The sequence below is a fragment of the Tachysurus fulvidraco genome, chromosome 8 (genome assembly GCF_022655615.1).
Source record: "Tachysurus fulvidraco isolate hzauxx_2018 chromosome 8, HZAU_PFXX_2.0, whole genome shotgun sequence".
NCBI lineage: Eukaryota > Metazoa > Chordata > Actinopteri > Siluriformes > Bagridae > Tachysurus > Tachysurus fulvidraco.
Window position 1 is genome coordinate 18,256,752 of NC_062525.1, and position 12,510 is coordinate 18,269,261.

A 12,510-nucleotide genomic window follows, 5' to 3' on the forward strand; every position below is an offset into this window, starting at 1 on the left:
CCTCTATGGCCGGTCTACCTCCTGCTACTAATGTGGAGCTGCTCCACCAGTGGTGGCGCACTACTACATCAGGTCCATAGTCCAGTAGTACTGTATGTTGTTATGTTTGTGCCTAATGTTTGTCCAACTGGGGGAGGACAAAAGGTAAGTAAAGTGTTCAAAATGCAAACTGGAAAAAAGAAAGAAAAAACAAAGATATCAGATAAAATAAGTTATAATTTTTTTTTTGCAGACCTGCTAAAGATGTTTCTTGCTTATTACTTTTTGTTTAACATTTTTTTCTAGCATATTTAGAATTTTTTTTCCAATCACTTTTGGAAAAAAAAAATAGTATATTTTATTAGTATATTTTTTCTAATTTCTTTTAGTATATTTAGATTTTTTTTCCCCCCATCACTTAATGGGATTAATGGTGCTCCATGGTATGTTCAAAGTTTGGGAATTATGATGTTATATTTAACAATGTAATTTAAGTGTATTTTCTAACTAGAAAATAGGATTTCTCATAGTGAATTTTGCACTATGGATTCCATCTGAAAGTTCAGAGATGATTCACCTAACTCTATTCAAGATTTCCAGAATTTAACATTTTGAATTACTGAAACTTTTACGAGGCCCGTAAGATTTTCTTGTTTTTTTTTTTGTCCATGCATCATTTGAAAATTAAAGTTTGCTGTATTTCGTTTTGAATCTAATTTAAATTGGGAAGCAAATTAAACAATTGTAAATCCTTAACAGCTACTGTAAGAAAATGAGCACTTGGGCAAAATGAGTGTTACCCTGCAGTCATGTATCTTTATCTTTCTGTAGCATATCTGCATATCAGCTTTCATATGATAGATTTGTTAAAGAGGAACCAGTGTCTGAGTACAAATACTAAATAAATGTTTGTACAAAAGCCTAAAAAGACTGCCTATTGCCCACTCCTTGGCTAATCACTTCTCAAGTAACCTTGTGTTTCTGCCTCCACCATGTGGACAAAGCCTATATGGAATAGAATGTATCAAGATGGTGTTGATGTGCATTTGCTAGAGAGGCGCGATTAGATTTTTTATTTTAAGTTGATTAAGTGCACATAATTCATGATTTTGCCTCTTAATTAAACCCAACTTCTGAATAAATATGTAAGTAAGTAAGTAAGTAAGTAAATAAATAAATAAATAAATAAATATAAACGGACTATACTGTTATAGGAAAATTATAAATGCATAGCTGCCTCACAGCTCCAGGGTCCCAGATTGTCCTAATTATATAATTTCCTCTTGGTTTCAGTGGTTTCCTCCAACCCCCTAAGGAATACCAGTAGGTAGATAAGATGGGATAAATTACACATAGATGTAATTGTGTGAAGAGCATTTTGCTGACTGCATTGCTTTAACTGAATTATGAAATTCACCACATGGCTAAAGGACTGTAGACACCTGACCATCACACTCGTACATGATAAATTATTAAATTACGTGCTTCTAAATTTGTGGCAACAGTTTTGGAAAGGCCCACAGGTAGATACTGTATGATGGTCAGGTATTCACAAACATTTGTCCACATATTGTACGTCCAGATCAGGGTCATTTCTTGTTGTCGTGTCCATTTATACGACACCGCATACTAGACTTACATTACACTATATCACACAGTACTGAATGTTGCTATCGAGGAATACTTACAAGCACACATAAATGAGCAGTCTGGTCAATACGCAGCCCTGATTGTGATCTTTGAGTGGGTTATTGATGGTACATATTCAAAACAAGATGTGAACAATTGTCTTTTATTTAAAACAGTTAAAAATGCATACTCTGTTCTCATTTTAATTGAAAAACTTAAAAAGTTTTTTAAAAATGACATTGATAAGAATTTCCCTTTAGGAATAATGACCAATGATTAAAATTGAATTCATTCATAAGTGAAATACCATTTTGACTTATTTTGATTATTTCACTTTGAATTTTGATTATTGATACTCATTAAATGCACTTGAGGACCCGAGCTCCATCTGATGGGGTAGTTATGTAAAAGGTTGGGCATCCGCTATATCTCTCCTGAAAGGAAAAACAGGATATCAGTTAAAAACTAGTGTCATATTGTAAATGCAATCTAAATTGCCATATACCTTTATATGCTTCATAGTTCTTTCAGTGGCATCAGACTGAAGCAGGGAAACTGTACATCCACCAAACCCTCCTCCAGTCATGCGACTCCCAAAAACTCCATCAACCTCCATTGCTGCAGTTACCAGCACATCCAGCTCTGGACAGCTAACCTCATAAAGATCTCTAGAAGGAGACATGATTTTCTGAACTCAAACTATGCTGTCCAACAGCAGACTTTGAACAAATTTGATTTTGAAAAAATATTTATGCCTTTTCCCCACCGAATAGAACTTTAGTTTGTTGAAATTATTGTGGAAAAATTATTTCTTTATTAATTAACCTCTTAAAAATCAAGGGACAAGTTTCTACATTACTTAAAATGGTCATATTGAATTAACTTCTAGTTTTTTTTGCAGTTAGACTTTTTCTGTATGTTATGGTATGGATATACATTACCTGAGGGAATTGTGGCTCTCCAACATTAGCTTTCCAAACTCTTGATAAGCTCCTCTTTTAAGAGCCTCAGCTGCCTTTGCCGTACGCTCAGTCTCTTCGATCACATGATATACTCGTCTATATGTTACACTGTCCAATCGGTCTTTAGCATCTACAAATGGGCAAACGGGTGAACGTTATCTGAAATTGCAAACCTACACAGTCGGCTGAAACCAGGCTTTTGGAGAAAATGTATGCTTTAAGATCTAATTTTTGAATAATTCTTACCTTCTAGATCTTGCAATGTGGCATCCCTTAGACTGCTCTTGCCCATAATGGATGCTGCCTCCTCACACTGTTTTCGTCTGCTGGGATACTCACTTCCCGTCAGTGCATGCTTCACATTGGAATTTGTGATAAGGATGACCAGACCGGGATCAGCCAGGGGAACAGCAGTGGCCTCCAATGATCTGAGATGGATCAGAAGTAATGAATTTAGTTAATGAATTTACCTAAAAAAAAATCAGTATAAATGTATAACTAATATTGCCATTTTTTTTTTGTTTTTGACAGAAAATAGAAAATAGCATCTGGAGAATCTACCTGCAGTCAATAAGCAACGCATGGCCCTCTTTGCCTAGCACTGAAATAAACTGGTCCATAATACCACAGGGTACTCCAGCATGAGTATGCTCTGCCTTCTGGCATGCTAGTGCCTTTGCTATTTTATCCCCATCATCTGTTGAAGACACAGTTTTTTTGTTTCATTAAGTTAATGTTTAGGCAATCATCTGCATTGCGCTCGACCGTAAACCCTCAACTTTGCTGGTATCACTAAATCTACACATGTTGATGCAAATTAACTTTAGGCAAATGACTGATGTGTGCAGAAAATGTTTCATTTTAAATCAATCAAATGTCATTTTTTCCTACCTGGACACAGCTGCTGGAGGAAGGTGTACACTGCCACTTCAAGTGAAGCAGAGCTTGACAGTCCACCCCCCAGTGGGACACTGCTGGCTATTACAGCTTTAAATGCAGGCAGGGGCTGAGCTGTGCATAAACCCAATGACATGATCAGCATCTTTTAGTTTTGCAATCCATTTCTTCTGAAAACAGGCTTGACTTTTTGTCAGGAAATGATGACATAAAATATGTCATAATTATGTCAAACTATTTCATAATAAAATGATGTAGAAACGTTAATGCAAGTGTTGAAGATGACAAAAGACATTGTCCGTTTCAACTAATCGTCCGTGAATTATGCTTCAACCATTCTTGCCTATGCTTCAACCATTCTTGGATATGCATATACAGTATGGACAATATGGATATGCACATCCATATAACATGCAGTAAAGAATGGTTGAAGCATAATTCACGGACGATTAGTTGTGCATATGAGATAATAAAAGAAATTTACAACTAATCGTCCGTGAATTATGCTTCAACCATTATTTACTGCATGTTATATGGATATGCATATACAGTATGGACAATATGGATATGCATACAGTATGGATATGCATATACAGTATGGACATGCATATACAGTATGGACAGTATGGATATGCATATACAGTATGGATATGCATGGACAGTATGGATATACATATACAATATGGACAATATAAATATGCATACACAGTATGGACAATATGGATATGTATATACAGTATGGACAGCATGGATATGCATACAGTATACAGTATGGACAGTATGTATACGCATATACAGTATGGACAATATAAATACGCATATACAGTATGGACAATATAAATATGCATATACAGTATGGATAGTATGGATATGCATATACAATATGGACAGTATGGATATGCATATACAGTATGGACAGTATGGATATGCATATACAGTATGGACAGTATGGATATGCGTATACAGTATGGACAGTATGGATATGCATATACAGTATGGACAGTATGGATATGCATATACAGTATGGACAGTATGGATATGCATATACAGACGTAACGCATATCCATATTGCATTACCTCTGTAGTGTTGCACCACGCCTTTAACATAACTGGCCCAGGCAGGCTGTCCTCCTGTCAGAGGCACTCTATCTGTTGGTAGATTAAAGTCCACTCTCCTTGGCTCATCTGCACATTCTGCAATGGTTACAACAGAACAGCTCTGGCCAGAGATGCTGCTGCCCACCATTACTGTTACCAGGTGCAAAGCCTGTGATCATTTCAGAAAAAAACAATTCAAGCTTACATGGGTGTTCATGTTATATCTAAACAAGGCAGTAATACAGTAATAATCCCAGTCTTTTAATCTACATCATGCTTAATTAAAGTGTTTGAAGAGCCTGTAGTGGATGCATAGTGCACAAAAGCACGTATTCCCAAAGGTCGGTATGCTAGGGTGCCAAAAACTTTGGATATGAGCGTGTGACGTCAGCCGAATACACGTGACGCAAAATTCACCTCATGTTTTTATGTCACGTGTCCATTTTGTAGGAAGTTTTACGTTTGGGGGCGGGGTTGCATTTGCCGTCATGTGACGCCGTCCGAATACCCGTGACGCAATTCCCCTCATTGTGCTGAGTGCTTTGATACGTCACATGTCCATTGTGGGACTATTTTTTATTTTGGGGGCGGGGCTGCATGTGACGTCACGCGCCGCCATCCGAATACCCGTGAGGAACATCTCCTCGTTGTTCTGAGTGTTTTGATACGTCACATGTCAATGTTGTGGAAAGTTTTTTTTTATTTATTTAGCATGTTTTGGGGGCGGTGCTGCGGGAAAACCGAAAGGCCAGTCGGTACACCAATTTAAACCTTTGTCCAGAGTATCACCCTGAAGAAGCTGGACAGGTTTGGTGTAGAAAGCTTGACGAGTTATAAACCGCCAAAGTTTATAATGGGTGTCTATGGCAAAAAAGGCCACTTTGAGACCCGGTACCATGACAACCGGGAACTCGGGTCGCTTGGAAAACAATAAACTTCAGACCAGCGTCTACAACATATCCAATTTTGGTGCATGCGGCTCGAAAGCCCTAGGAGGAGTTACTCTTGATAAATTTTTGTGTAAGAAGAATAAACAAAACAGAATGTTGGCTTGTGTGTGTGCCCTGTGATGGGTTGGCACTCCGTCCAGGGTGTATCCTGCCTTGATGCCCGATGACGCCTGAGATAGGCTCCCCGCACAGGCTCCCCATGACCCGAGAAGTTCGGATAAGCGGTAGAAAATGAATGAATGTTAGCTTCTACAAGCCAACATAATGAGTAGATGGAGGTCTAAATGTTTTAAAGCAAGTTCTGAACATTTCCATTCATTTTGTTTAATACTTATTAATGTATTGCACTTTTTTACTTAGTTTGTTTTAATTTGAAGATATTGATCACAAATATGCCACAGAATATAAAGAGAACTATAATCTCTATTATTAAACCTGCACTTTAGAATTGTGTATTCACATTATCTTGGCAAGATATATACCTAGTTTCAGTCTATTCTCAAACATGCTCCAAAAGAATGATTCTCTTTATGTTATTTTAAAGTAATTGAGCTGGTTTTAAATGTAAAACATACACGTAACAAAAATGATGAACATCCATCTATTAATGACAGACTTGTATTTGATTCAATACATCCAGATTACTTTCTAAACCGTTGCAATTCACTGTATGCCAATTCAATAGCAAAAAAAAAGTGAACATTTACCAGATGACAATTTGTCTGATAGCTGAGCTCAAAAATTCAGATTTGCATTGCAACATTCACTTTTTTTTAACGATTGCTTCTTCATTCTCCTTTCATTTCATTCTTTCTGGTTGATGACTGCTTCAGTGTTTTGGGGGTTTTAGGTTCTTTTGTAGACTTTGAGACTTTCTCATTTTTCTCCTTGACTTCAGTCTCTGAGGTCTCAGCATTGTCCACTTTGACCTTGCGCAGTTTTTGCTTGCTCTTTACTGGGGCTGAAAAAGTAAGTGAAGACTTGTTGAACTCCAAAGGGAAAATCCCCACATCTCCGTCAAAGCGGTTCTTGGCCACCTGCAAGGATCTGCGTCCAGGACAGGTAACAAGCTTTTTCTCCTGAAGGATGAGCACATTGTCAGCCTCCTGACTAGCCTGAGGGTAGAAAAAGAACACAATTGTGTATCGTCAAGCATCACAGAATTTTTGTTTACATTTTAATTCATGTTGGTTTACATTTAATAACTGCAATCTATCTGCTGCTATGTACAATTTGTCACTACTGTAACCATCCTCTAAACCAGTGGTCCCCAACCTTTTTTCGCCACGGACCGGTCAATGTTTGATCATTTTACCGCGGCCGGCTGGGGGTGGCGGCTATACAATTAAATTAAAATTTTTTATTTTTCATTAGTTCATCTGGGGAAATAGGAGACAATGACACCCAAAGTGTGTTGCTTATGTTCAGTTTAATCCGTTGTTTTGTTTTGGTTGCCGTCACTGCAGAAAACCCTGCTTCACACAGATAGCATGTCGGAAATGGCAATAGGGATTTAAGTGCTGTGGTGGCAATCTCAGGGTATTCCGCCATGACTTTAATCCAGAACACCGGCAGAGTTTCAAACTTTCTAACGACGTCTGTTTCGTGCTCATTTTTGCTAATTTGTGGGTTAAATTTGAGCAAACACAATATACACATACACCAAGCACTGTTAAACATGAGAAAGTACCGGTGAACAGAGAGAAGAGCGATACACACCTTCTCTCTCCACCAAAGCTACAACACCACTGCCGCTTGCAGCCGCTCAGCTCCAGACGTCACCTAAAACCGCCCCGATATCATGATATTTTGCGCATGCGCGGTATTGGTGCGGCTTTAGGTGACGTCTCTCAGCTCCCGGTTAACCTCTCGTCCATGGAAAGTCGCACAAACCCGAGAGAAATACACCACAGTAAATAAAATGGAAATAATATAATGTTCCTTGGGCGGCCCGGTACCATTTGGTCCACGGAGTTGGGGACCACTGCTCTAAACAACGTCTGTTAAACAAAGGTCTTAAGAACGTCTTACTACTGACAAGTTTAAATGGGACTGAGAAATTGTGCATAGCACCAGATGGGCTACCATTATTAATTATATGCCCACAAGATGCACCTATATGGTAGATGAACGTGATGGTTGTGAATGTAATATCTCCCACAAAATTAATAACACATTAACACACAGAAATATGTTATAGTCCTAATACATTATAGTGAAAGGGACATTCATACTGATGTACTAACCTTTGCTGTGCCAAAAATAGATGCTGTCTGAAGTTCCTTGTCATCTTCTTCTTTTCTTGGATGGATGATCAGGGTCACATGACAACTACTGTTGGTTGCAAATTTTCTGAAAGCTCCAATAATGTTGTCTTGTACTGCAAACCTGGTTAAAGGAACAAATTTCACCATTATAACAAACTATACAGTTTAAAGCAGAGGTCATAGCCTTAACAATGACTACTGAAATAAAAACAAATAAACATATAAATAAATCAATAAAGAAAACAATTAATGCTTAAAGGCATTATTTTACGCAATTAATGCTTAAAAGTGGTTAAGGTGTTGGCCTTCCAATCAGAAGGTTGTGAGTTCGAATCCTAGGTCGACCAGGCTGCCACTGCTGGGCTCCTGAACAAGGCCCTTGACCCCCAGTTGGCTCAGTTGTATAAAATGAGATAAAAATGTAATTTGTCTCACTTGTCCAGAGACTGGTTCTCCTGCCCCATCATAAACTGCAGATTGTCGATGATCACGTGACTGATGTCATAGAGGTAAACAGCATGTTGCATGGTGTCAAGCACTGTCCTATTGACAAAATTAGATTAGAAGTGAAATGTCACAATTCAGGTCATATTCATGAGACATGTCTAATATAGTGCAGCTCTGTTTTAAATATCACATGCAATGCACTAGTAACTATGGCAGTTGTTCAATGTTTTAGAAAATGTTTTGATCCTTCAAATTCTATACAATATTGACTTACTTAACATTCTGTTGTCCATGAAAAGTCATAAAGTAGAGTGGAAGCTCCTCAAACTTGTCAGCCCAGTAGTCGTACTGCTCCAAGTTTTCCTCCAATCTCTGCATAGCAAACTGCGTCAGGATGATTTTGGCCAAACGTACGTTTTTGATCTCAAAGCTGCCCCACAGTGTGTTTACTCCCTGCATACACAGGTCAAGGGCATACTCACTGATGAATGTGGTCTTCCCACTGCCAGTGGGACCTGCAAATATAAAAAAATTCAGATTAGTAGTTAATTACACAGCATAATGTTGCATAGCAATTACAGCTCTAATTGATTTGATGGTGTACCTGTGAATACTGTAAGCTCCCCCTTCCGATGGCCTTTAAGGATTCGATTGAGCTCGGGAAACCGGCACCACTTTATTCCTGCCACCTGCTCTACGTTGGACAGCTCTCCAAAAACATCATCCCTGAGCTGCTTAAAGGACACTATAGACTTATGGGCCGCAGGGATGGATGCCTTAACTATTCGTGCAAGGTTCCTGCCTTTTATTAACGCCTCATTAGGACACGGCTGAAATTCTCCTGGCCGCACAAGAGAACAGCGTTTCAATCCTAGTTTCTTTGAAAACATTTTTGAAGCCTCCCAAGCATGTATATCCCCTCCCAGCCACAGTGTGACCTTCCTGAACTGCTCAAGGTAAGGAAGAAGTACCGGAGGCAGACAACTGACTCCCCGTGGTAAGGCTAATGCAGGCAGGCCAGTGGCCTGACTCACCGCCATACAGTCAATCTCACTTCCTGTGAGTACCATCTCTGTTTCCTTCCTTCCTACTAGGGGAAGGCCAAAGAGGTTGAAGTAGTTGGATAATTTAGGAATACTAACTTCCGTATAAACCACTTGGCCATCATCTTTAGTGGCAGCAGACAGCAGCTTTATGCCTCGGAGGCTTAAGTCATGCCCACTAAACCAGGGAAACACAAGACTTTTAGTTGGCTTAAAGAATCTCACCCCAAACTTCTTCAGTGTTGAGTTGTTGAGCTTACTGGTCTGGAACATAGTTTTGATAAGCTGCAGATCCTCTTCGAGAAGATCTGTGAGTGTCAGAGAGCTGCTCCAAATCCTGTGCACCTCCTTCAGTTCCGTCTCCCTCTGCCCCTGTTCCTCCACGCTCTCTGAGTAGCGCAACAAAACATCCGGGTTGATCGAAGTTTGTCCCTCTTTCTGCATCACCTCCAGACAGTCCTGCAGGTCTTCCCAGCTTCCCTCTACTAGAGTCTCTTTACAGAGAAATTGCCCAGTTATTTTATCAATAAACATTGTGTAGCTGTCTTTTCCAGCTCCTTCCTGGAGTTGTGATTTTGGCTCTACAAAAATACTGCTGGCATGTAAGCAGCTATAACCATCGTGAAAGGAAATTTCCTTGGACCTCAGATACTGCTTGATGTCTGTGACTGTAATGGGATGGACAGGAATGTCTATTGAAAACTTTGCATCTCTTTTTAATGTTCTGGAGGAATTAAAGCACGCTGTGGGCTTTGACGCTCTATGGAGGTGACACCAAGAAGGTCTCCAGTAAGGATAGTGAGAGCTGTGCACCAGAGAGCTGTGCACCTGAACATAGGTGATGCATCTCAGGACCGGATGATGGTACAGTCCAAGAGGTAGCCCTTGTAAGAGGCAGACTGTCCTCCTCACTAAATGCCTCGCACACATTTACTGCTACTTCACGATAACGGATCGGCAACAGAAATAATCGAGGACGTGTTTTTTTGGCATGATGAACAACATAAGTGTATTAACAGGCAGCTAACGGTACCTGTGCATCCTGCTGTTCAGCCATTTAGGTGACCTGAAATCCTCCACGACTATTACAAGTTTATTTTACAGTTTATAGTCCAGAATAAACATTCAGACTTTTTTTTCCTCTCCTTCAAATGACAACATTAAAACACTGCACGCATGGCGCGCGCCAAATACCGTTCAAGCACGCGTCCTATAACATTATACGTTTCCCACCCGTATTCGGACAAACCCCGCCTCCTGTATCAGGATTGGCTAATGCGGACTGCTTCATACACTTCATAGGATGAGATAACTCTAGAAGATCATCTGCTAGCCAATCGTAGCACAGAAGACCGGATTTTGCCAGAATACAAGTGGACGAAAACGACCTTGGGTGTTCACCTTCCAAAATAAGTCCGTGTGAAATACATAACCAGACGTTAGGATTCCTCTTTTTTTTAAATGTTTCATTATTTTTGTTGCATTTTAGATTAATATTTCTTTCTTCCTATACAAATGTAAAGTATAATATTATTTGTATATTTATATATTTAACTAATTAAAACACATTGTGAAAGTGGATCTTGTGTCATTTCTACCCGGTGGACAATAAACGTCGCACCGGTGCTTTGGTAGTTTGGACGCATGTGTTAGGACGGTGTCCTTAAGACGTGTATTACTGTATAGCTCAATTGTATATTAGGTTCTCATCTGGGTATTTGAATGCTTAATATTTTATTAGACTCCGGAAGTGGCCATGACTGCCCGAGGCACTTCTAGTCGTTTTTTACAAAGTGTTCTGCAGAACGGAGTCGGTCGATACGTGTGTCAGCTGAAACGTGTGTCTCTTAACTTCTCTAAAAACGGACAGAGTTCCTTAGGGGTCAGGTAGGTGATTAAATACACACAGGGCGATATTACCAGTGTATTGTGATTATATAACCTTGTATCTATTCTCACTGACTGTTGTGTTGGGTAAGTAAACATACACACTGCAGTTATACAATCACGGAGTGTTGTTTTGTATACAAACAAACAAACAACCATTTACACTTGTGGCATTTAGCAGACGCCCTTATGCAGACTTACATTTATGTCATTTATACAGCTGAGCAATTGATGTTTAAGGGCCTTGTTTAGGGGCCCAACAGTGACAGTTTGGTGGACGTGGGATTAGAACTCACCGCCTTCTGATCAGTAATCCAACGTTTTAAACACTAGGCTACAACATCCCCATTGAAGCATTTCACAGAAATACGCTCATTACCCTGAATAATATCTGGTCATTGGTGCTCCTATGAGGTCTCTTACTGTTGGAGGAGATGCTCGAGGGGATGAAAATGTGTATAGCATAGGCATCAGTCACAAATTGTACACCCACAAAGTTGTGGATAAACCTCAGAAAATGATCAGTGAGCCTAAATACTAGGTCGATTTGCCTGATAAAGTGTAAATACAGAAAGTAGTGGCAGTCTTTTTATGCACAAAAATGTTAATTTTTTTCTGACAGGGAGTTTATTGAGGACGGTGTGGTTGACTTTGCTAAAAAGAACCCAGGAATTGTCATCTATGTCTCTCCCGAGTCATGCAGAATTCCCAAAATTGTTGCTGAATATCGTAAGCAGGCTTGAACTTTTTGATATATTAAAACTGTGTATTACTGGCAGCAATGGCAGCTATAATTTTGGAACAAAATATTAGGCTTAATCACCTCTTCTCTTTTTGCAGTCAATGGTAATGTGAAGCAAGAGCTTGTCACCAATAAAACCTCACAACAGATTGCTGAGCTGATTACTAAAATGGCTAATCAGTCTGGCCTGGACATCATCCGCATCCGAAAGCCTTTCCACACAGACAGCCCGAGTATACAAGGCCAATGGCATCCGTTCACAAACCGGCCGCCGAGCACAAAGCCTGTTGGTCCACAGCCGAAATGAAGACTTGTCAACATCTATTTCTACTTTCTCTGCACTGACTTTTTTTGACATCTTACAAATTACCACATGAATGAAACACGTTCAATGATGATGTTATATAATGTAGAAAGCATTGCTTACTTAAAATTGTGTATGGGTGCACGGTATTTGAAAATTGACTGTACATTTAACAGTGAATAAAGGTGGATTAACTCCACTATTAGCCTGTTCTTGGTTATCTCAAAATGTATTGTCCTGGGATGCAGGTTCTGGGCTCGTTCTTACATGATGTTGTGGAGCTATAAGTAAATCATGAAAAATGA

The 12,510-nt window shown here is 39.4% G+C and overlaps 3 protein-coding genes and 1 long non-coding RNA gene across 6 annotated transcripts; 2 read left to right on the forward strand and 2 right to left on the reverse strand.

Moving 5' to 3' along the window:
* The first annotated feature begins 5 nt into the window (after positions 1–5).
* On the forward strand, positions 6–3,244 carry LOC113638940. Its single transcript, XR_003439713.2, has 3 exons — positions 6–144; positions 2,824–3,014; positions 3,102–3,244. It is a non-coding gene; the product is annotated as an uncharacterized LOC113638940 (long non-coding RNA).
* On the reverse strand, positions 1,756–4,872 carry galk1 (galactokinase 1). Of its 2 annotated transcripts, none has more exons than XM_047817632.1 (7): positions 4,545–4,872; positions 3,462–3,581; positions 3,132–3,267; positions 2,817–2,998; positions 2,550–2,700; positions 2,114–2,276; positions 1,756–2,042 (listed from the first exon to the last, which is right to left on the reverse strand). In XM_047817632.1, exons 1-7 carry the CDS (start codon positions 4,711–4,713, stop codon positions 1,968–1,970), a joined length of 996 nt encoding a protein of 331 aa, XP_047673588.1. In that variant the 5' UTR covers positions 4,714–4,872; the 3' UTR covers positions 1,756–1,967. The 2 variants fall into 2 exon arrangements, with proteins under 2 accessions (XP_047673588.1, XP_047673589.1); XM_047817633.1 differs by having other exon boundaries at positions 3,462–3,653; positions 4,545–4,659.
* Positions 4,873–6,117: 1,245 nt separating this feature from the next.
* On the reverse strand, positions 6,118–10,518 carry twnk (twinkle mtDNA helicase). Of its 2 annotated transcripts, none has more exons than XM_027140353.2 (5): positions 8,834–10,518; positions 8,504–8,744; positions 8,218–8,325; positions 7,762–7,903; positions 6,118–6,630 (listed from the first exon to the last, which is right to left on the reverse strand). In XM_027140353.2, the coding sequence occupies exons 1-5, from the start codon at positions 10,200–10,202 to the stop codon at positions 6,304–6,306; spliced, it is 2,187 nt and encodes a 728-aa protein (XP_026996154.1). In that variant the 5' UTR covers positions 10,203–10,518; the 3' UTR covers positions 6,118–6,303. The 2 variants fall into 2 exon arrangements, with proteins under 2 accessions (XP_026996154.1, XP_026996155.1); XM_027140354.2 differs by having other exon boundaries at positions 9,498–9,602.
* Positions 10,519–10,860: 342 nt separating this feature from the next.
* mrpl43 (mitochondrial ribosomal protein L43) lies at positions 10,861–12,404 on the forward strand. The gene is made up of 3 exons (XM_027140509.2): positions 10,861–11,159; positions 11,782–11,888; positions 12,000–12,404. The coding sequence occupies exons 1-3, from the start codon at positions 11,029–11,031 to the stop codon at positions 12,206–12,208; spliced, it is 447 nt and encodes a 148-aa protein (XP_026996310.1). The 5' UTR covers positions 10,861–11,028; the 3' UTR covers positions 12,209–12,404.
* The last annotated feature ends 106 nt before the right edge of the window (positions 12,405–12,510 follow it).